We start from the raw sequence: 25,077 nt of genomic DNA, 5'->3' as shown, positions 1-25,077 counted from the left end.
TCATCATCATCATCATCATCATCATCATCATCATCATCATCATCATCATCATCCATCATCATCATCATATCTGATGATATACCACCACCTTTCCTAAAAGAGCTTGGCCTACTCGCATTGAAAGAATTGCTCAGCATTATTATGTAATCTGTCGCTTAACCAAGCAGCGTGCCCACAAGGCTGGCGTAAGGCACTTATAATTCCTCTATTGAAAGCTGGCAAGTCACCAAGTGATATGACATCCTTTCGACCTATTAGTTTGACATCTTGTGTCGTGAAAGTTATAGAAAGGATGCACTCTGAAAGAATTTACTACCTGTCGGAGAAGAATGAATGGATTGTAGATACCCAGGCAGGCTTTCGCCAAGGTCATAGCTGCACCGACCAGATCATCAGAATCTGTCAAGGAATTGAGGATGGTTTTCAACAAAAGCCAACATCCATCTATCAGTCCTAGTCCTGCTGGACTACTTCAAGGCATATTATACGGTTTGGCGTGAAAAACTATTTACTACTGTCAATGGCTGACAAGGGAGTTTCGTTGCGTGCGAACAAATGGATCCATGGTTTCCTGAGAAACAGACAAGCCCGTGTTCGCTTAAATGGAGAAACAAGCAAGAGTCAGAATTTCAAGCAAGGGCTTCCACAGAGAGCTGTACTATCACCGCTGCTGTTTATATTCTTCATAAACAATCTTGCAGAATCCCTCCCAAACCTTGACTCACAACAACTAACCTCCGCCAAGCTGACATACTCAATGTTCGCTGATGACTGCACAATATTGACCAGTCACGCAAAGAGAGAAAATGCAAATGAAGAGACACAGTTGATTGTGGACATGGTTGGGAAATGGAGCAAAGAACGGAAACTTACCTTGAATGCAACCAAGAGTGAGGAGTGCTTCTTCTCAACATGGGCGAAGGAGGCAACGTGGCAACCAATAATTCAGATCTAAGGGAAAAAGATACCATTCAACCCCACTTCACGTCTGCTGGGCGTCCATCTGGATAGACAGCTAATCTTAAACAATCACATTGAGGAAGTGTCCAAAAGTGCATCCTCAAAAATGAAGGTCATCGGTGCTGTCAGCAACTCAAAATGGGGCTGGAGTAAGGAGTCGTTCAAGAAGGTATATCAGATGTTTGTGAAAAGCAAGATGGATTAAGCTGCCCCAGCGTGGCAGCCTTGGCTGAGTGAGACTAGTGCAAAGGCCCAGGACAGAATATAAAACAAAGCCCTCCGCCTTGTATCAGGCCAGCTGAAAACAACACCAACAGAAGCGCCGCGCTAAGAGGCCAGAACAGAGCACTACACCACCTATACAAAAAGAACACGCCTCCAGTCTGTAGAGATGGGTAAGAGACTCCAGACAAACATCCTAGAAAGAAAGCCCTTGATCAAGCAGTCAAGCCTAAAAACAGTAGATAAAGTTGGTTTCGGATGGGCGCTGATCCAGCAGATCACCTCCCCACTGAAGCAGAGAATCGATGAACGATCAATCTGGTGAGAGCTTGTCCAATGGAGGCCCCTGGCGAAATCGAAATCCGGACAGAACTGAGAGGAGTGAAGAGCAAAGGTGATGATCATGTAAAGGCACGTGAAGCTGAAGAGGACGTGATAAAAAAGGTTGGTGCCAAAATGACAATTTTCACCAATGGATCGGCTGTCGCAGGATACTGCGAAGGTGGAGCAGCAGCAGCAGTGGTGATAATGAACGATGAACCACCACGAACAGAAATCATTAAAACTAAAGGTGCATTCCTTACACCATCTTTTGACGAGGAATACCAGGCAATGATGTCTGCTGCACAATGGATTGCTGACAATTGCCACAGTAGAACAAATTTGCTGATCTTGACTAACAGTCATGCAGTCCCTCTGCATCAGTCCCCCTGCAAGGGACTGCTAAGCAACTGCTCAGACATAAATGACTTGCCCCGCAAGTTCAGTGAAGTCACAGCCACGATAAAAATCCAGTGGATTCCAAGCCATGTGGGAATCGAAGGAAATGAAGCAGCAGACCAAGCTGCTAATGAAGCCAGAGACATTGAAGGAGACAGACGACCAACAACATACAGAGGAGTCTTTCCAATGATCAAGAGGGAAATCAGAGACCCACCATGCAGAGATAAGTACCAGCACCTGGAAGATGTGTATTCTGGGTACTCCAATAAGCAGGAACAAAGTATCACTTGTCGCTGGGACCAGGTTGAGCTAGCGAGACTGTGGTCGGACCATCATTGGAGCTTGAAATGGTATAAGAACTTTGTAAATGAAGAGCTCAGCCCACGTTGCCGAAGATGCGGCCATGAAAGGGAGGAAAGGAGGATGCCATACATATGTTTGAATGTCCAGGAACATTCGAATGGAGTTATTTGGACGAGTGGAGGTGCCTCTAAGTATATTGACAATGGAGCGGAAAAGGAGCCTCGCTCTCGCTCGAAGATTTCTTCGTGAAGTCCGCCAGGCCCATTAAGGAAAAAATCATCATCATCATCATCATCATCATCATCATCATCATCATCATCATCATCATCTCGAAAACAGAGTAGGGGGGAAAGTCTTGTTTGATTTTCAGACAAAATAACTATAACAATATGAAATGTTTATAATTTGTTTAATAGGCCTAGACACAGTTCAACGTTTCGCCTCGTATGGGCTTCCTCGGGAGCACATGAGAGAAAAACTAAATGGGCGCTGTATAATAGTAATCGCAGCAGGGAAATGGGTCTAACAAGGAGAGTCTTAAGATTACATGCGGTCATCAACATCATCATCATCATCATCATCATCATCGAGTAGGACCAGATCTGCCGTCGGCGATTATGGTTCGCTGTAATTTAATTCATTCCTTTGTTCGGATGCTTTCAAACCACATCTTGACACCCCCACCCCCCGGGTCATCCATTAACTGCAGACCTTCGAATCGGATCCCTTCCAAGAATAATTATTATAGTTGCAGTGGGTCTACGACTGCCTCGTTTGCCTTTGATTTTGCCAGCTTTAATCAGCAAAATTTATAATTTTCTTTGTCGATGTGTCGAGAGTGGTTTCAAAGACACCCCTAGCCGCCCAGACTGGGAGCTTCGGCTTATTGTAGAATGGCTATTAAGTCCGCAGGCCAAACACCAATAATAACATGAACGTGACACAAAACGGTGAAATCACGTTGCATCAAAATTGAGAAAGTGAAGTGAGTCCTCCAGTAATGTAAACCCATGAGACCAGAGAGAAGAGTCCCAGAGTACGGGGCCATTTGAGTTTGAATAAACAGCATGTCCCATGATATAGTTCATTATACACCTTCAGTTTCAGCTACATTTTTTTTAGTAGACCAATTACGACGTCCACCGGCCTACTTGAGTCCTAATCCTTCTCAAATTGATCTTTCATATAAGAAATAAAAAAATATATATATTCATTTTCTTTTTATTTCAAGCGGGGTATTTTGATATGTGCATTCTGCAACCACATGTCCTTTCAATTAACTCAATGAACACGTTCTACCCCAATAATTTCATACTCGTAGGTAATTAGCCTAGATCTACATCGGATTATCAATTGTCAGGTAAAGCCTGCCAAATGTGCAATGATTTTTTTGCGGTAGGTTCTACATCCTCGATGAAGGCAGTGGACTTTCTTATACGGTATAGGACCTAGCAGAGTTACGTAAAAAAATCTACAGTTTACAAAGAGAAGTACACACATAAGAAAAGATTGTTAGTAAACATAGGCCTAATATTACCCCCCCCCCCCTCCATGTAATTATTGGGTTATCAATTGCCAGGTAAAGCCTTTCAAATCATAATTATGCTTTGCGATGATTTTTGCAGTACGTCTTCGATGAAGGCAGTGGACTTTCCTATAATAATATTGTGGTATAGGGCCTTGCAGAGTTATGTACAAAAATCTACAATTTACAAAGAGAGGAGTAAACACACAAGAACTAGAAATGAACATCAGTAAACATCCTTCCCCGGGCCCCCGAAAAACAGCAATGAGTATGTATTGCTTTTTTTTCTTTCTTTAGTTTACATAAGCCTATCTGGCAGAACCACTCGCCCTTCCTTCCAACATCACATCACAGCACCAGCACACTTCCGTTTCCTCCTCCATATAATTTGTCACCGGTAAGAAGTGAAAAGGGAGGTGTGGCAGAGCCAAAAGTTGATTTTCTGATATTTTTTTGGACAATTACTAATTTTAAAGCTCTTAACCAATTTTGTAAGTAAATTTATTATATGATTTCGCAATATGCACTTGACAAGCGATTAAAGTTGTATGCCAGCAGCATGTTAAACGCAACAGATCTGTGACTGTCTAGAGATCTAGATTCTAGTGTAGATTCTCGACTCGTCTCGAATCAAAACACGGCGCTTTTTGGGCTAGGCTGTGTGTGTACAATTCACTTCTTGTTCTTTACTACTGCCTACTAATCTATTTTGCTGGATGTAGTCAGGTAAAATTAACTATACACCCAGAAGATGAAATTAGATATCTTTGGTTGCAGGTACAGTTTTTATTAACCCTGCTGGACCCGGGTGGGAATAGATTCTACATCAACCAACTCTGTCTTAATTTAGTATGGCATGGGCAGGGCCCGGCACAGGAGGGGGCGTGTCTAGTCTAGATCTAGCACTGGGCACCACAGAACACCAATACTATATTGTGCTGGGCACAGACGTTCAATTTAGGTCCATTGAAAGTAGGCCTATTGCTCTGAACAAGTTGTTGGGAAGGTTTCTGTTAGAAGGAATTGATCTATTTTGAAGTCAGAAATTGGCAAGCAGCCCATTGCCCAGCCAGTCTATTTTGGGTCAACAGTCATTTGTTGGAATTATTATTGGGCTTGGGGTGAACTTTGAGAGGGCCTCTCGGTGATCTATGTTAAATTCCCAAAGTCTACTAATCCCCGACTCAGACCTTCAAAACTTTGAACTGGGCGTAAAAATGCGCAAACTACCGTAATTTTGTCATGAACAGATGGTATAACAGTGGTTTTCCGTCTTCCATCATGATTTTGGAAGCCATTGAGTATTTATCTAGATTAGCTAGATCTAGATCTTGTTTTAAAGTGGTCGCTCGTTACGGGAAAAGGGAATAAAATCAATTGAAGAATTTAACGTAAGTGTATGAGATCACCGGCCTCTCTAACTACTAATTCGACCACTTGCTCACTTTACTACTTGTACTAGATATTAGACCTAAGTAATGTAGTAGCTGCTCTATTGTCCGTTTCCCAGGTCAGAAGTAAGCTACACCGAGTTTCTCTTCATGTTGATTGTTTAATGAAAGTTCATTTTTTTGTTCTTAAACTTAATCTTAGTGAATTTTTATGATATGATGGGAATAATACGATTAGACTACTGTAATTTAGCTTTAGTTTTAGCAAAATATGATGTCTGGGTTTTGGGTTGCAGTTTTATAAAAGATCTTACCTGTATATATATTTCGAGAGTGTCTATAGGCTACACACGCACTAAAGTGTTTCTGTCCAAATATTGCTATACACGCACAATAGTAGATCTAGATCTAGTCCAAATTTATACACAAGAAGAAGAAGAAGAAGATCATTGGGTCACCATTGCTTCTGGAGGCGATGTTAACCCTTAAAACCCTGAATTCTTTTTTTCATACCTCCCTAGAATCCTGAATTAAAATTGAGATCACTAGAAAAAATTAGGTTGGTTCATTGTTTTATTTACTGTGTCTTTAATTGTTGAACTTTAGATTTTACTGAAGTTTGAAAATGTTATTTATATCATGAATGCACTGTTTGGACAAAAGGGGAAAAGGTTATAACACTGGTTTTTAGGACCAACTCTATGAGCTTAGTCTTGTGTATGATCCCTGACTCAACTTCAGTCAAATCATCTTTAGACCCAGTCTTAGATCTAGCCTCTGGTAGCTCTAGTGGTGATCCCCTGCCACTTCCACTATCGTCAAAATCATCATCGATGTTATGCGGAACATTGCAATTGACTTCATCTGTCATATATATATTGATAAATCCGACTGGGAGATCATTATTTGATTATTGGGGTCTGGTTCCTAACTTTCGGTGTAGAACTGCTCTCATGACACTATTGGTACTTTCTGCTTGCAACAGAGTCATCTGGAGTTTCTAGCACTGGGATTTAAACGATAAAGTTGACCAGCGGTATAGGAAAATATGGCGTCAGCGGTTACCAGCGGTATAGGGTTTTAAGGGTTAAGCTGCATCTGTATGATTCCATGGCTCATGGAATGGCCGTAGTATTATCACTGAGCATGCAGGTTGCTACCATGATGAACCCAGAGAGTGTTTCAATAAAAGTGGTCAGAGAAACAGTCCAACGTGGGTGGTTGGCGGGTGCTCTGGTGTGGTTTGCTTCTTCTTTCCTTCTATCTAACGTCTATCGTCTTTGTCTCCCCTCTTTCTTTTTTATTTTCGGCACTTATGTGACCTTATAATGTTGCAAGTGCCGTAAAACTCTTACTAAAGCTAAAATCCAACATAACTAGGGGGCAAGATTGTGGCGTCTTTGCCATCACTTTTACGGCAGACCTACTGATCGGTGAGGATCTGAAAAGTAAAGCCTATGACCAGGCTAGGATGAGACCTCATTTGGCATCATGTCTCAAGAACTATAAATTTTCTCCGTTTCCGTCTACTGACGTGAAAGTAAAGCTCTGCAAACAAGAGATTCTCAGTCTTGTTAATGTGTACTGTGTACTGCGTGTGTCGTTTCTCTGACAATGACCAGGAAAGAATGATTACATGTGACACATGTGGGAAATGGTTTCACCAGTCTTGCATTGGACTCATTACACCTCATTTCAAAACAGCTGGAAGTGCAAGATGTGCACATCACTCCCACATGTGTAGCCCACAGGGTGGCTGAAGATGTGCGACCACTTTTTCCAAAGGGAGTGTATACAGACCCGGTAACCGGGAACAAAGTCACAAAGTATACAGACCCGTTAGGGGAACTCGGTTGTGATTTAGGAAAGTTTCAGCGCCCTCTTGGCTCAGGGTAGACCTAGGTTCTTCTATATCTATGGCCTAGGCTAGATCTAGATCTAGACAGACAGAAATAAATCATTGATCTAGTTTCGAGGTTAGCCTAGATCTAGATATAAATGAAGATTGCGGATGTCTTTTTCCTCCGTTTTGGAGTTGGAGGAATCACAATTTGAAGAAAAGAACAATGTCATAATTTCTCTCGAGCAGTCATCCTCTCTCTCTCTCTCTCTCTCTCTCTCTCTCTCTCTCTCTCTCTCTCTCTCCCTCTCCCTCTCCCTCTCCCTCTCCCTCTCCCTCTCCCTCTCCCTCTCTCTCTCTCTCTCTCTCTCTCTCTCTCTCTCTCTCTCTCTCTCTCTCTCTCTCTCACACGCACACGCACACACACACACTACCGGGTTTGGGCGCTGAAACTTTCTGAAATCACGAAAGAGTTCCCATACCGGGTCTGTATACTTCGTGACTTTGTTCCCGGTCACCGGGTCTGTATACACTTCGTTTTCCAAAATCATCTAAAAGAAATGACATTTCACAAATAAATAGGTGAACACTGTTCTTGTGGATGACAAAAAAATTGCCTTTTATGTTCATGTTTAAAGTGTAGTTTTTGCAATGAATGTTCAAAGGAAACGCAAAGACTTGTTCACACACACACACACACATGCACACACACACACACACACACACACACACACACACACACACACACACACACACACACACACACATTTTTGACTTGAATACATATTATTTGGTAAAATTCCGATACTAATGAAATACCAACAAGAGAATATGTTGCTGTTAAATTAGGAATGCATCATGTAGATTATATTGGGGGTAGAGGTCAGTAGCATTAAAAATTATAGTGCGTACAGAAGTATTTGGACAGAAACACTGTACAATGCGTATAGCAATATTTGGACAGAAACACAGAGAGTGCCTATAGTAATATTTGGACAGAAACACATAAAGTGCGTATAGCAATATTTGGACAGAAACACTATATACATGTATATAGTGCGTAAAGCAATATTTTAATAGAAACACTATATATAGTGCTTATTTAGCAATATTTGTCAGAAATAGTGCGTGTATAGCAATATTTGGACAGAAACACCATATTGTGCGTATAGACTTGGCCGTATATTTTCTGTTTCTGCTCTTCAGTTCTCTAGTCCTTACTCAAAAGATTAAACTATACAAAGTACAATGTGAAAGCCTCGGTCAGTTTATTTATGTGAGGGATTGTCATTGTTTAACCCCCTTCTTAGACTCTGTTCTTTATTAGGTAAATTAGTATTTTTACATTTTCTAATTTTTCTACCCAGATTTGACTGAAGCTGTGTACAGCAAGCAACGACAGTCATGACGGACTCTAAGTACTTCACAACCACCAAAAAAGGTTAGTGAATGTATTTTCTTTACTATTAAAGGAAATTTTATATTTTGTCTTTTCCGCAAAAGAAAATGTAAGCTTTAAGTTTAAGAGATTTCATAAATAATGCATACTTTTAACTCTTTGAACCCCATCGGATGCTAAGGAGCCTCCGGCGGTAATAACCCTGTTCCCCATCGGACGCTAGCGTCCTGTACTAGTGACAACTGTTTCGTTTTATACAGTGCTAGATTTTACTTGTTTTTCGGAACTATTCACGAACCAAGTTTTTTTTTAGTAATGGTTAAGCATTTAAAAAAAGCGCTAGGTAGAAGTTGGAGGCAAGCTTTTGGGGTTATAATGAGGCATAGTGCTCTAGGTTTAGGTGACTGTAGAAAAAAAAACCTCCGGGAAACGGTGGAAACAACTCAGGGCTTATAGAGTTAAAGATTTATCTGGTTAGTGTGATTTGTTTTTTTTCTCTTGAATAGACTTTTTAAAAAATAATTTATTTTTGTAGTTACACATCTTTGGTATTGCTGATAGCTGTCTTTTGACAAAATGTAGCTGAAGGTATCTTCCTCATATGACAGCTCTGTGCGTATAATTTTTTAATTATTTTTTTTTTAGCTTAAAAAATGTTTTTTTAAAATGTAGATATTTTTATGCCCCATTGAAACAGTTTAGATCAGTTAGGAGGCAGGCTCTGACCCTGCCTGTAGTCTGTCAGGGTCAATCCAAGCTGAGAGTGATACGTCCTTCCAGAAAGACAGAGATACTGGATGAAAATTTTCTCCTCACTCGGGAATGGAACTTGGGTTGGGTGCGTGTTACAGTGGAGCGCCTAACCACTACATTGCAGACGCGGGTTTTGTTGTGTTAACTCTTTTATCTCCGAGGGGGGTAAACCTATGTTGGGGCCCTCTTTTGGTACGAAATCTGAAAGTGACATATGTCACTAGATTGGTCATTAAATCAAAACATTTTATGTACCTATTTACTATTGTGAAAGTCCATTCATCTAATGAATGGACTCTCGGTAAAAGAGATCTGATTTTGGCTATTACCGACAAATAATTTGATACCGAAGTTGTAAAGGAATGTGCCTGAGTTGCGGCCAGCAGCTCTCTGGCACGGAAGTTCTGATCGCGAGGCTCTAGAAGTGGCTTGCCGGAGATAAGGAGTTGATGTGAGGAAAATTTAAGTAATTTCCCATACTTGCTCATCTGAGCAGGTTTCAAAATGAGTCTTGCTTCAGAAACAATTGATGGGCAGATAAATGTATTTTACTCTGTGTCAGCTGACTTTTGAGTCTTGTCTCACTGCTGTATGTAGGATTTTGGCACAAGTCGTCAAAAAGACATTTTCAATGTTAGAGTTAAAAGTGCTAATCAAGCTGTCCTGACTTTTATAGATAGTTGTCTGCTATGTTGAAATAGGGTGTTAACTATGAAATTTCATTTAATTTCTTTTCTTTTCCCCCCAAAAAGCATAAATTATTTTTATATGCTAAGATAGGCCAAAAAATGATCTGTAAGTCTGGTTTTTTGTGTGTGGTTTTTTTGTTTTTTTGTTTTGTTTTGTTTTTTTTTTTGTTTGTTGTTGTTGTTGTTGAGGAATAGGGAATTTAGTGACTGCATGGGTTTTTAAAAATCACATATTTGGTCTTTAGAGTAAGTTGATGAAGTGTGGTTGAATATTTAAATCTTTTTATCATTTAAAATGTAAATGCATAATATGTGTGCTGTGATGTGAACCCCCACAGGTGAAATATTTGAACTGAAGGCAGAGCTGAACAGTGACAAGAAGGAGAAGAAGAAGGAAGCTGTGAAGAAAGTTATTGCCAGTATGACTGTAGGCAAGGATGTCAGGTAAGGCTTGGAAAATTGGAGGAAAATACAAAGCAATAATGGAAGTTGGTGTTTGAGGTTGTGTGTCTTTCTTTTATGAGTCATTTTTATACATTGATGTTCATGCATTGCTCGCTGACTACTGATATACCTCATGCTTCAGTACATCATTTATACTAGCTTTAAGGAATTTAGTTTTATAGAATATTGCTAAGAAATATATGTTTTGTACAGATTTGCATATATGAAAATTATTTTTGTTTATGTTTTGCCAGCTTTCGAAGACATCTAAAGTTTACATTTTCTAATTATAACAAAATGACTACGAAATGGTTAGTAAATCTGACTGCAGAAATGATTTCTCCACCCAAAAACACATCGGGTAGCCAAGTTTCTTCTCTAACACTTCAATTAATTACTGAGATGTCGTCGATTTTCTAACGGCGTCTACTGTTATGTGGTCCACTGTTTATGAGTATTTTCCTATATGTGGGTCATTCATATTTTGCCGACCTTAACAACCCCATAATTTTTTTACTTATGAACCGATACTTTTCTTTCAAAAAGCATAATTCTTAAAATTAAAAACTCTTTCTTAGGTCCCCAATAAAAATGGGCTGAAGCGAAAAATCAATTTTTCATTGGCATTGCTACTATATGTTCCTTTATTTTCTTCCATGCCCTTCTTTTGGAATGTTGCTTATCTAAACAGTCGAAAAAGTGGTAATGCTCAAATTGAATTAAAACTTAATATTTGTGTCCAGTGCACTGTTTGCGGATGTGGTCAACTGCATGCAGACGGACAACCTGGAGCTGAAGAAACTGGTGTACTTGTACTTGATGAACTATGCGAAGACACAGCCAGATGTGGCCATCATTTCTGTCAACACATTTGTGAGGGTGAGTAGAAAGTTTAGTCATAACATGTCTTCTTGAATGTATTTTTTAATAGGGGTGCATACAAAAGTGACAGGTTCAGCCACCAATTTATTGCAGATACATTAGGAAAGAGTAGACAAAGAAAAATATTGTTTTTCACACTGGAAAAGTCTTTCAGGCTCTTTTGTTTCGAGGGGGTAGGTGTTTTACGGTGCTAGCAACTGCTTTAGGTCATATGAGCGCGGGGGACACATTAAACATTTTCAGTTGATAGGAAATTTTAAATTTTGCTCCGGTGGCTGCCGAAGCTTACTCTTATCGATTTTAGACCACCAAGGGATATTTAATGTGCGCAACTTGCACATGGGACCTCCTAGAATTTTCGCCCTTGTCCAAGAAGGCTAGGTGTAGATTTTTCCTTCCAGAAGATCAGGGGTGTGGCTGAAAGACAACAGTAAGAAGGAGCCAAGGAGTAGCATTTTACTCTTTAGGCTCTGAGTTGAGGGAGTGGAAATGGATCTGGTTGTGCAACTTTAATTTATATTGACTTTGTCAGTGAGATTTGGTTTTTGGCTGATAAACATTGCAAAACTACTCACAGAAAGGACATAAAATTTGTTGTTTTTGGTAGCTGATAGTGTTAATCATTTAAGCTAGAATAAACTTTTGTAAAAAGTAGGAATGCTAACTTACAGTAAAGATAAAAAAATTGCTTAAAGGAGAAACATTTATTAAAGATAGAAATTTAAGAAAAGGAACAAAATAGCATGGTAAGATTCATTTTGAGTCAGTGGTTAAAATTTGAATGTATAAAAGTATTAAGAGTTTTGTTGTCCTTGGGACATGAATGTGACGTCTTTTTGCAGACTCAAGATGTATGTTCTCAGGAATTGTCTTGAGAATGGACATTGCTTTTTTTTAGTACTAAAGAAACAAATGTGACTTATAATTTTCTTTTGTTTTAATTCAAGGTAAGTAATGACTTTATAAATCCTCCCTCAGAACTCACGGACAGTACAAAGTTCAAATCCTCTTGAGCAAGAAAGAATTATGGTGAAAAAAAAAAGAGTTTTTGTTGTTCATGTTTGTTCACGTTCTATCATTTGTTGTGCATTCAGGACTGTGAAGATCCGAACCCTCTGATCCGTGCTCTGGCTGTGCGTACGATGGGCTGCATCCGCGTGGACAAGATCACCGAGTATCTGTGCGAGCCCCTGCGGAAGTGCCTGAAGGATGAGGACCCTTACGTGCGCAAGACGGCGGCTGTGTGCGTGGCCAAACTGCACGACATCAATGCTCAGCTTGTGGAAGACCAAGGCTTCCTCGAAGCTCTCAAAGATTTGCTGTCAGATTCCAACCCCATGGTGAGCTTTGATACGATAGTATAGCTGCCAGCCAGTTTATACAAAATGTGTTTTTAATACATTTTTGAGGGTCTTAGCACAGATATCCTTTTTCAAATAGGAAAATATGCATTCTCTATTTTCAAGGATTGCTCCGCATGCCTTTACCGATGCTAAAGAAAAATTGTGAACCCTCAAGAAGGGTTTCGTGAATAATAACGAGAAGGAAGCCTATTTGATAAGTAATTTGGAGAGAACTGTTGTTGCAGGTCTACTTTGAGTAGCATGAATTTATTGAATGTGGAAGAATGAGTGTTGTTGTTATGTTGTTATCGATCCAAGAATGAGTGTGTAGGGTTTGGAAAGGGTTACTTTACTAATGCCCACCGTCTTGACCTACCTCTGTTGTTTCTGTCTGAATGTCTTACTTTTTTCCTCCTGCACCAAATGACCATTATTGTGTCGATATGCACCTCTTTACTTTTTTTTTGGTTTTGTTTGTTTTTTCCCCCCCTGACCTTTGTGTTCTTTTGACACAGGTGGTGGCCAATGCTGTGGCAGCCATCTCTGAGATCCTGGAGGCTTCCTCCACGGCCCAGCCCTACCTGGAGATGAACTCTGGAACCATCAACAAGCTGCTGACTGCCCTGAACGAGTGCACAGAGTACGTCACACACTAATCATCGACGAACTGTTCAAATGTATTAACACTTTGCAGTCACTTGGCGCAATAATGCGCTGGTGAAAATTATCGTTCCGATCTCCTGGCGCAGTTCTGCGCTAGGCCCAAGAAGTTTGGATGGGGTATTTTGTACAGCTGGCTGCATGACAGCAAAGTGCTAAGCCCAGAAAGCGACATTTTTTTTTCAGGAGAGAGAAAAATACCATTTCATTCTTATTACAATAGTACCTGAATTATGTATCTTTTCTTGCTATTTTCAACATAGAATTTTCCATTTTTTCAAAGTTCTTCTTGAGCAGATGAAACTGATACCATTGGTTAAGAAACTGCCATAGGAAATATGTCAAATTTATGGGCTTACTACATCTGAACAGTTAGTGGATGATATATATTTCAGTGTTGCTTGTACCAGTTTGTTTCTGTGCTGCTCATTTCATTGTTTTTTAACGTTTTGTTCTCTATTTAAGAATCAAGTTGAAGTCTGTGTCGTGTAAAGTTAGAATATCATCATAATCTGAAGGTTCTGAGTTCTGCCTCTGGTAGAATCCACTCTAGCGAAAATTTTCGAAAGTATTTCATTTTTATCCCTTTGATACTACTGGTCCAGTTCTGTTTTCTAGGTCAAGTTTCTAAGATTGATTTTGATGTCACACCGATAAATATAAATCTAAAATATATGTGTTTTGTTATTCTTTTAAGCGTAGCATACGTTTACACAGTGATTAACACTTGCCAAATGACCATGCTTTATTTATTTGGTTCTGGATTCAGGCTTTTGCATAACAATGTTTTATTTTGTTCCTGGACAGATGGGGCCAAGTGTTCATTCTGGACTCCATCTCCAACTACAACCCGAAGGATGAGAAAGAAGCTCAGAGGTAAGAGTTTATGTGTTATGTGCTTATGGGGATTGTTTTCTGACACAAGGGAAAATAATGTGTCTGATCAATCATTGCGATGTTGCTTGAGGTTCCAAACTTCAAAATTGTTTCACAGGATGTCTTTTTTTTTTTAGAGGCTGTAGAACTATTTAAGTGCTAAATTTTTCTGTTGGTATTCACATCTATTAGTTCTCGTCGGAGTAGAGAAATTATTACTGTTGTCTGTGGCGGTGCAGTTAGATGCTTGGCTGTTACAGGCAGGAGACCTGAGTTTGATTTCCTGAGTTGGGAGAAATTTTATTAAGTATCTCGGTTTTTCTGTTCTGATGTTGTATCCCTCTCAGTCCAGGTTAGCTCTGACCGGTAAGGTCGCAAGCCTGCCTCCTCAGTGATCTAGATTTTGTTGATGGGGGTATAATGGGATAAAAACACCCACATTAAAAAAAATAAAAAGAAAGAAAAATGATTGGTGATGCATGCTCGCTGATGTTTATTTCAGATTTGGCACTAGCAGTTGTTAACAAAACCCCCAAAAAGTAAACTGATTTGTATTATTGTGATGCAAACTGTTGTGCCGGCTCTCAAGGAATACACTTATGTTGTATGAGCCAGAAAGAGCCACCAAACTTGTGCTGGCTTTCAAGGAATGAGCTCAAGATGTATGAGCTAGAAAGAGCTAGTGATATGCAAACTGTTGTGCTGGCCTTATGCTTATGTTGTTTGAGATAGAAGGAGCGAGGAAACTGTTGCACTGACTTTCAAGAAATAAGTCTTATTGTTGGTTTAGCTAGAATGAGGAGTGACAACAGCATGTCTTTGAAACATTTTTTTTCCTCATTGTTTCAGCATTTGTGAGAGAGTGACGCCCCGCCTGGCTCACGCCAACGCTGCTGTTGTCCTGTCAGCTGTCAAGGTGAGTTCCCAACAACGATAGTACTCTTTTAAGAATATAAAGGATGTTTTTTTTAACCATTGACTTTTTACAGTGAATTCACCTGTACGAACAACCGGCTCCCACTTTCTACTTTAAGTTTAATTTATGTATTATAATGACACTGTCGAAGGCATCCATCTGTCTAAGACAACTAATTTCGAACTTATTTATGTAGTGAGACAGCTTGTGGGTGAAACCTCTTAGTACAACTATTTAAAAATGATGTTGTAATATGTAGTGCTTTTAATTCCTTTAAAAATGCCATCCGTAATTTTTTTGACAACATACGCAGGAGTCTTTGGCAGTGAAAGAATTATTTCATGGTGTCTGTGACTGTGTTTTTTTTTCAATCTAGGTTGTGATGAAGTATATGGAGATGTTGAACGTCCAAGGGGACTACGTGGCCACTCTGGTCAAGAAACTGTCACCACCACTGGTCACCCTTCTGTCCGCCGAGCCTGAGATTCAGTATGTGGCGCTGCGCAACATCAACCTCATTGTGCAAAAGAGGTACGAGAATAGGCCACACGTTTGTTTGTGTCTGTATATTTCTGCGTGTGCATGTTAAAAAAAGTTTTGAAAACTACTCTATGGTTGTTACTATTTTGTAACGCCTCCAATCTTGGGCACTTAAATGATCTTATTGTGTTGTAAATGCTGTAAAATGCTTACTGAAACTAAAATGTAACTCGGTTGGGTTTTTTTAACGTCCCCATCAACACAATGTGCGTATATGTATTTCTGTGAATTTCTGAGTGTTTATATGTGTTTTTGCTTGCTTGTTTTGGGAGTAAACTATTGTAAGCTCAATATGGGGGTGGGGTCTATGTTACGCTGACTGGCTGTAACGTGTGACTCAGTCTCTTGACAGATTTTAGGTGGTTGGCGGATGCTCTAGTGTGATTTGCTCCTTCTTTTGTGTCAAATGTCATTGTCCTTATCGCTCCTTTTTTTGGTATTTACTCTCTGGTAATGCCTCTTACCCTCTGCACTTATGTGACCTAATTGTATTGTAAATGCTGTAAAACTCTTCTAAACTTTGGCACTTTTATATACCTGTTTGTGTGCAAGTGATGTTAAACTCTTATGAAAACTAAAATCTCCACAGATCTGACATCCTGAAGACAGAGATGAAAGTGTTCTTTGTAAAGTACAATGACCCGATCTACGTGAAGCTGGAGAAACTGGACATCATGATCCGACTGACCAACCAGGGGAACATCGCTCAGGTCCTGGCCGAGCTCAAAGAGTGAGTACTGTGGTGTCAGTGGTCTAGTGGTTAAGCTCTTGGACTCTGAATTGTACAGTTATGGGTTTGGATCCGATCATTGCGTTTTCGGAAAAGGCACTTTTTAGGAATTTTCTTCTCTTCACTCAGGTTGGAATGGGCACCTGGCTATTGACAGGGAAAGATCTTGTCAGTTTGTTTATGTTTGAGCTCTTAATCGTCTGCTTGCACTGGGGAGCAGAGAATGTTTCTGAATGTTCCTGGGTCTGTTGGGGAAATGGTAGTGGTAAAGTTCTTAGAGCATGCTGTAAAGCATGGATGTGTGCTATATAAACGCAATGTTTATATTAATATTATTATAGAACGTTACAGAACATGTTATAGAGGGTGCGGTGGCGGAGCGGTTAGTGCGCTCATCTCCGAAGCAGAAAGTTCGGGTTCGAGCCTCGGTTCGGACAGATTTTTTTCGTCCCCTCCTTCCCACCCAACAGTAATGGGTACCTGTCTTCAAGTTGGGGAAGTAAAGGCGGCGTGGAAAGGAACTGGCCACCCTACCACAATATGCCAAAGGCCCAGGAAGTTGTCTCACTAACAAGGCAATCCCCAATGTCCGGATCAGAAGCGGGAACCACTTTACTTTTATAGAACCGCACACAGGCTCAAGCTTTTCACTGTTTGAAGCACAGAAGTCTCAGTCTATAATCCTTTGACTTATCGCAGACCTACTGAGTTCCATGACAAATATAGATTTCTTCAATGACTTATCCTTCCTAAAGACACAGATCAGTGTGGATAAAAAACCTGATAATAAAAAAAACCAACTTCCCGTTGAACCAGTTGCATGTGCTCAAGACGTAAATTCTTACCTTCTAAATGTTAAAAAAAGCAATAAAAAATAAATATAATGTAAGTATAATTGTAAAAAAGAATGAAACATTTTTTTTTTTACTCTCCTGTAAATTTTGCTTCGTGGGTTGAATACATTTTAACAGCTAGCAAATGGATTACTCTTATTGTGTCGTATGTCAGTCTAGTGGTAGCATTCTCTTGCTTTTCCCCTCCCCAGGTACGCCACTGAGGTAGACGTGGACTTTGTGCGCAAGTCAGTGCGCGCCATCGGTCGCTGCGCCATCAAGGTGGAGGAGGCCGCCGAGCGCTGCGTCAGCACGCTGCTCGACCTCATCCAGACCAAGGTCAACTACGTGGTGCAGGAAGCCATTGTGGTCATCAAGGTGAGTGGCGGGGGACCTGTTGTTGTCTAGCTTGTCAAATTATGTCCTTTCATGATTTTCTCGGGACTGTCCTGGATGTGGCTGTCAGGAGTTTGAGAGCCTTATCACATGAAACTTCACCAAAACCTGTCCCAACTTGATGTGCTGGTAGTTGGCAAGTGCTTTGGTGGGGTTTGTTTGCTCCTTCTTTCCTATCAAACATCTATCGCCCTTGTCTGTCCTCCTCCTTTTTTGTGTTTGTTAATCTCTTGCAACGCCTCTTTATCTTCAGCACTTATATGACCTTATTATGTTGCAAGTGCAGTAAAACTCTTAATAAACCAAAACAACTTGATGTAATTGTGTTTGTTGTCATATGTAATCTAATGTTGTAACGTCGGATGTCTCTGATTGGGTTAGCAAAAGTCGACAAGCTTGTATTGTGCTTCTTTATGTTTGTAAGACAGTGCTTGCTAGCCTCAGCGGTATTGCCCACTTGTTGGCCATTTGATGGGGTGAGGGATGGGGGATCACCCAGGTAGTGACAGGTGATTTTTCATGCCCCATTTTGAAATACGTGTTGGTGGGCGGTACCGAAATTCTAGCTTCTTGAATGGGACATTAGTGGATGTTGACTATAAAAAAAAGGTTGGCAAGCTTTACTGTGAGTTGGTGGTTGGCGGGTGCTCTGGTGTGGTTTCTTCCTTCTTTCTTATCAGACATCTGTCATCTTTGTCTCTTCTCTTTTATTTTGTGTTTTTTACTCTCCTGTAACACCTGTAAGCTTTGGCATTTGTATGACCTGATTGTGTTGCAAGTGCTGTAAAACTCTTACTAAAACTAAGAACTACAGTGACAACTTTTTCTTTGTGTGTTACTCTCTATTATTAGCACCTAGTATCTTCATTTCTTTTGGGGTTTTTTCTCTTCAGGACATTTTCCGCAAGTACCCCAACCAGTATGAAAGCATCATCGCCACTCTGTGTGAGAATCTGGACACCCTTGATGAACCCGAGGCCAGGTCAGTGACAGTTTTCTTCTCTAGTATTATGTGTGCACAAGAACGAAGAAATAATATTAAATAATGAATAGCATTTTTATAAGGCAAATTCATTACCACTTCAGATTCGACACTGGCTTGACACTATTTCAACTTCCTGGAAAGCATACAATACAAAGTGCCCTAAGTGTCTAACGCTGATCCAATGTATCTGCCGAGGAGAATATTTTTTACGAATTAAGCCAATTGTGGCAGAGAAGAGTTTGCCACATTTTGTGTTTTTAACCCATTGTTGACTAAGGCCCTTGCCAGAGGGCTGCTCCCTAGGAACTGGGCATTTTACCTGTGCTCCAGCAAATGGACCAGCAAACTGGGGTAGCCTCAGTAAAACTCTTGTAGCTCTGTTATTTAAAGATTGAACCCCCATAAAGTAAATATTTTTATAAAAGGAATTGAATTGTGAATGTGTTCATGTGGTTTTTGTGCAATTTGAATGAATATTAGAAAAATTTGAGTAATTTGAATCAAGGTTGTTTTTTCTCAAAAATAGCCAAAAATTGTACTACTGAAAACCCTCAAATACAACATTTTTTTATCTGCTAACAACCACATTGTTCTCATACAAAATGTGGAGCTTTCAAAGCTTCAAGGCTGTTTGTTGTCCGTGCTGTCTGCAATCAGGCCCGAGGCGAAGTCCTTGACGAAATCCTAGAACCCAGGATAAAATAACATTTTCCATTTGTAAGAATCAAATAAGAATCATCAGTGTGCAGTGGCATCACAGACGCTGATAGTTTTTTTTTTCTTTTTTGCTGTAACTGATACATCGAGGCTGTTTTGAATGAGGAAACCCCCTACTGATAGCCTAATACCACTAGGTAATGATAAAAACGCCAAGCCGTAATAGACATTCAAGACATTGAAAAGTTTTGAACAACTAGATCTAGATCTAGTAATTTTCTCAAATCATTTACAAAAAAGTATAGATCTATGATCTAAATATAATCAGAATTTACAACTTACTCTTAGAAAAGAATACAAGTGTAGGCCTATAATCAATGGTCTTCTGGCAGAGAGAGGGCAGACAGTGAAACAATGAGAGAGTTGGAGAAAAGAACTGTAATTCTAGGGTGGATACTGGGGATACACACCTCAGAACACTGGTCTTGAAAAAAGACGTACTTGTTCTCAGCGTCGTCAAACAATCCCCAAATCTAGTATTAGCCGCCGTCTTCTTGCATGGTTGATAAAAGCGGAACAACCGCACGCATCCCTCCAAATCGCAACGGGCGCCTTCAACAGATCCGTCCACCTCCACATCAATCCCGTCGCTAAACTCTCCATTCTCAACATCGTTTCCCTTTCAAATATCGTCTTGAAAAGATTCCGTTGCATTTTGTGCAAAGATTCTCGCAAGCGCAGTGAAACAGTCTATCAGCGTGTAACGCACTTGACGAGCCGGGAGAAAGCGAAAGAGAATTCTTGTTTACGGATGTGACAAAAAGTAAAGCTGTGCGCATGCGCAGGTTTCTTTTCGGTATTATTTTTAGTAATTACATCAGCCTTCGGCGGTTTCCGGTGCTAATTATAGACACTCTCGGTCATTGTTTTAGAACGAGCCAATGAGAGCACGCATTACTCTCATACCCCACGCTACTTTCCGCGGGAATAGGAAAGTGATGAGTCATATTACGACGACTATTTTGAACTCTTATGACGGGCGGAAGAATGACCTTTCGGACGGTACCAAACATGATAGGGTAGGCGGCATTGAAACGCACGTAACCAAGGCCCGAAAATCGGCAAAATTCGCTGTTCAGAGGAGCTAACGACCTCTGATTTTATAGGGTAGTCTACAAAAAGCTTTTAACACAATAATAATTCATATTTCTAAGCTTGACTTTGATTGATAGTATTTATAAATGGATGAGGTACCCATTATGGAACATACCAAGTCTATCGGTCCCGTGCTCGTCCCGTGACAGAACAAAACAAAGCCATGCGTATCAAATGCGTTTGCCGTCATGAAAGGTAGCGTGTGTACCTATGCGTTTGCCGGTATCAATGGGTTAAAAGCTTCATTTTCACCTGTGGATATGTGCAGCTTGCGCTCTGTGCTTCCTAACACTGTATGACGGTCATTATGTCATTGTGCTGAGTTGTGACATGTCAAACAAAAGCCAACTCATAATATGTCGGCAGAGCGTCCATGATCTGGATCATCGGGGAGTACGCCGAGCGTATCGACAACGCGGACGAGCTGCTGGAGAGCTTCCTGGAGGGCTTCCAGGACGAGAACACCCAGGTCCAGTTGCAGCTGCTGACCGCCATTGTCAAACTGTTCCTGAAGCGACCCACAGACACACAGGAGCTGGTGCAACAAGTGCTCTCTCTGGCCACGCAGGTTGGTTTTGTGTGTGTGTTTGTGGGGAAGTGTATGTGTTTGTGTGTGTGTGTGGGGGAAAGGGGGGGGGGTGTTAATTGTGAGTGGTCAAATTGTTCCTGGAGACCTTCACAAACACACAGTAGCTGGTGCAGCAAGTGCTTTCTTTGGTCACACAGGTCAGTTGTGGGTGTGTGTGTGTGTTGCAGTTGTCTTAACAAGTTGCTGTGATGGTGGTAAGGGAGATTGTGGTTGCTTGCGTGGTCAGTGTAGTGTAGACAAAGGTGGAGAGAGAAGAAACTGACAAGCTGTAGACTGAACCTGAGACATTTATTTCCCAGATATTCCTTGATTGTCTTTTCTCACTGGTGTGCCATAGCGTACACATTTTAGCGTGAAAGTTTAAAGATCTACTTTGGCGGGGGAAACCACTTTTGGTGAATTTACTGAGTCTATATCCTTGAGTGCACATAAATGCCACTGCCATTATGAAAGGCCGACACAAATTTCTCTCTACAAGATGAACAAAGATTATCCTGAAACTGAAAGCCCTTATTTTTTCCTTGCCCTTCCTTCTTCAGGACAGTGACAATCCAGACCTCCGCGACCGCGGCTACATCTACTGGCGTCTGCTGTCCACTGACCCTGGGGCGGCTAAGGAGGTGGTCCTGGCAGAGAAGCCCCTCATCTCAGAGGAGACGGACCTCATCGAGCCCACGCTGCTGGACGAGCTCATCTGCCACATTGCCAGCCTGGCCTCCGTCTACCACAAGCCTCCCAACGCCTTCGTGGAGGGCAGGGGAGTCTTGAGGAAGTCACTGCCCCGCAACCAGTCGTGAGTAGAAGACATTTTGTCAGTGTGTCAAAACTCGGTGGAATCAGGGGGCTCATCAGTTTTGGGCATAGAGAGTTATTGCTGTCATCTTGAAGCTTGTTCACTTGTCGTGCTTTTGATAAGAAAATACCCCTGTTTTAAATAGAAGTCAAGATACTGGCAATTGAAGGAAGTGAGGTTACTGGGTGTCAGGGGTAAAATTAGCAAGAAAATAGCTTAAAGAGTTGTTTTTACTTCCACAGCTTGAGTGCCCTTTGGAACTGCACATATATACTTTTTTTTCCTTTGGCAGTATACCAGTAAAATGGGTGTCAAAATGTCTCTTTCTTTGATTTTCTTTTTTTTTGGGGGGGGGGGGATTAACGCCTGATTTCACCATGATACCACTTATATATCGTCGACTCTTTTGCTAACCCAGAGATTATCATTTTCTTTTAATCTGATGAACGTATAATTAATCGTTAATTTTATATGTGCTCAATCGAAGAGGGGTCTAGATTTTTTTGCCATATTGCACCTTAATAGATACAAGATGTATTACACAAATTTGATCTGTAGATTTTGAGTCCTCACACGTGCATTTCCATAGGATTTATATTTGTAGCCAATTAGCACCTCTGGGGCATAATTAAAATCTTGATGAAACAAAACTTGTGTTTCACAGCGGCGAAACACCCGGCGCAGAACCAGTCGCAGACACCTCAGCCCCCGCTGTGCCACAACCCACCGTCATCCCCGGGGCCGACTCGCTGATCGGCGACCTGCTGGACATGGGCGGCCCCACAGCCTACCAGCAGCAGCAGATCATGAGTCAGGTACAGCCCAGCCCCGCCCCCGCAGCCGCCGTCGACCTTCTGGGAGAGGGACTCGATAATTTGGTGAGTTTTTTCTCTTTTTATCCCCCTTTTCGTTATTCTTTCTTTCTTTCTCTTTTGTACATTGAAACATTTCAACAACTGTTCTTCACCAGCATTTGTGGTGAAGCTGTTACATTTACCTCTATTACATGCAGGAGATGTAAGTTTGATTCCTGTGTGGGATTTTTTTTTTTTTTACTCAAGTATCCAAGTGTCTCTGTCTGCTGGGAGTCAGAATCCCTCTCCTGAAGCTCTTATTAAAACTACATTTTGAAAAATAGAAAAGCAAACAGAAAAAGAGGAAATAAATGAACAAATGTATTATAATACTCGTGTGTTTTTTCCCCTCCCCTGACAGCTTGGTGGTGGAGGTACAGGCATGGACACACTGGGTGGTCTCAGCGACATCTTCGGCAGTGCTGCACAATCCTCCTCTTACGTACCCCCACAAGAGGTAAGTGGCTCCCAAAAAAGAAAAAAAAGAATGAATGCATTAACTCTGTACGCTTATTTTAAATACAGTGGGGTCCACTTGAATTGAAATCTGCAGGACCGCCGGATCTTCTTTGGTTTAAATGGGTTTTCAGTTTAGATGGGGTGCTCTTATAGAGGAAAATAAGGGGTTTCAGTTTAGATAGGTTGCTCAAATAGAAGAAATTAGAGGACTTTATTTTCTTTCAGTTTACTACTGTTTTCGGGATTCATTGTGTTCTGTTCAAGCACTGTACCATAACATGTTCTGTCGTCAGTATTGTTTCACAAGCGCCAAACTCATTTTTTTGAAGCTCTGCGAAAATTAATGGCAAAGAGGGCGCCTGAATCAGAACCATGACTTGGGCACTTGTTATTTTTGTATTAAAAATTTTTGGAAGAAAACAAAACAGAACAGAACTATCTTGTGAGCTGCCCCTCGATGTGATTATTCAAATAACAGTTCTATCGGGAAACACTGAGAAATTAATTTTGAGTGATTGAGAAATGATATTGGTGATATGTAATAGATGACATAACATAGTTTGCCAGTACACCACACTTCATAATTTTGCACCTTTTTGTATGGATGTGAGAGCTGGACTCTAAAGACATGAGAAAACAGAAAGCCACCAAAATTTATTATTTAAGGAGAATACTCAGAATCTGATGGTGTCTTTCCCTAGGTGAGTGGTTGGTGGTTTGCTCCTTGTTTTCTGTCAAACATCAATGGTCTTTATCTTTCTTCCTTGTTTTCTTTGTGTGTTACTCTCTTGGTCCTCAAATTTTCAGCACTTATGAAATGTTTTGGTGCAAGTGCCTCAAAACTTTCTAAAACTAAAACTCTTTCCCTAAATTTGGTTAACGGCCTGTAAAGGCAAAGGTATGGAACTCTTCCTAAAGCAAAAACTTCAAATCTCTCCCTAGGTCTGGTTAGCAGCCTCTAAGGGCAAGGGTATGGAAGTGACGGGCACATATGCTCGCAGGAACAAACAGATCTTCATGGAGCTCACAGTCACCAACAAAGCCATGCAGCCCATCATGGGATTCGCCATTCAGTTCAACAAAAACAGGTATGTCTATACTTGGCCACTGTGGATATTTATGTGGTTTAAAAAGGCAAAAACAGGACGTATAACACCTATCTTATTAAAATAAAATTCTTAAACGAAGCAAAAAAGGCAAACGCCCTGATGGATGCATTTCTCACTGTACTAAAATCCTGTGCTCGTAGTGAAAGCTATTTGTTAAGGTTGAAGGTTGCTTGTTTTTGGTTTTGTTAAACATAAGATCTGTTTTATTGAAGGGGTACTTTCTCCTCTTTTTGACTCTAAGGTTTTCTTGAATGGATATTGGTAGATGCTGGGTTCATTCAAAGTACAAGTTATAGAAATAAACAGCCAGAGACTATAACTAATCGTATAAGTTGTGGTCTGTTTTGAATCTGTGAGCAGAGAAAACTTAAGAAAGAGGTAATGTCACAAATAATAATAATTATAATTATAAGAATATTAGTAATAATAATGATGATAATAATGCCGGTAATTTATATAGCAGCCACTTTCATACGGTACAGCTTTAGATGCTTTACAGTAGGTTCATCTAAACGCAAAATACATGTTCATGAATGTGCATGCATATATACTCGTTAGATTAACGCTAACAAATAAGCAGACATTCCTACTATCACAGCACAGTTGATGACGATATGTACATCATGTTATGGACTTAAGAGTACCATTAAGTAAGCACTCGGTGAGAGGTATAATTTTGATGTCAAGGAACATGCTATGGGACACCTTATAATGAAATATTGTTTAAAGCTTGACGCTGTGTCAGTCATTCATTCTCGCAGCTGTGTCTCACTCACTCCTCTCCTCCCGTCCCTTGTGTGTGTCTTTCCAGTTTTGGCATCCAGCCGGCCTCCCCATTAGCTATCCAGTCCCCCCTCCCACCCAACCAAAGCGCCAGCACCTCTTTAGCTCTCAATACTCAAGGTCAAATTCAGAAGATGGATCCCCTCTCAACACTGCAGGTAAGAGCCATCTTTGTTTGCAGTTTTCATAGAGATGTGGGAATTCTTTATACTTAGACTGTGGGGATGTTTTTATGTAAAATTTGCGAATGCTTTTATACAGGTTCTAT

The 25,077-nt window shown here is 40.6% G+C and overlaps 1 protein-coding gene across 1 annotated transcript in view; it reads left to right on the top strand.

Annotated features, from left to right (window-relative positions):
• Window positions 1-4,099: 4,099 nt before the first annotated feature.
• Window positions 4,100-25,077, top strand: part of LOC101857837 (AP-1 complex subunit beta-1) — a gene marked incomplete in the record, with an annotated part of 23,944 nt that continues 2,966 nt past the window's right edge. The window contains 18 exon segments of the mRNA XM_013089007.2: window positions 4,100-4,224; window positions 8,332-8,405; window positions 10,144-10,249; window positions 10,993-11,128; window positions 12,226-12,471; window positions 12,990-13,114; window positions 13,942-14,010; window positions 14,860-14,926; window positions 15,303-15,457; window positions 16,056-16,196; window positions 17,242-17,407; window positions 18,319-18,407; window positions 20,589-20,790; window positions 21,351-21,604; window positions 22,269-22,482; window positions 22,820-22,915; window positions 23,860-24,005; window positions 24,838-24,967. Of these exon segments, the coding sequence (XP_012944461.1) occupies window positions 8,369-8,405; window positions 10,144-10,249; window positions 10,993-11,128; window positions 12,226-12,471; window positions 12,990-13,114; window positions 13,942-14,010; window positions 14,860-14,926; window positions 15,303-15,457; window positions 16,056-16,196; window positions 17,242-17,407; window positions 18,319-18,407; window positions 20,589-20,790; window positions 21,351-21,604; window positions 22,269-22,482; window positions 22,820-22,915; window positions 23,860-24,005; window positions 24,838-24,967 (2,379 nt within the window).

The sequence above is a fragment of the Aplysia californica genome, unplaced genomic scaffold, assembly GCF_000002075.1.
Source record: "Aplysia californica isolate F4 #8 unplaced genomic scaffold, AplCal3.0 scaffold00856, whole genome shotgun sequence".
NCBI classification, from domain to species: Eukaryota; Metazoa; Mollusca; class Gastropoda; order Aplysiida; family Aplysiidae; genus Aplysia; species Aplysia californica.
The sequence above is the reverse complement of the archived record's forward strand: the minus strand, read 5'-3'. Positions and strand labels throughout refer to the sequence as shown.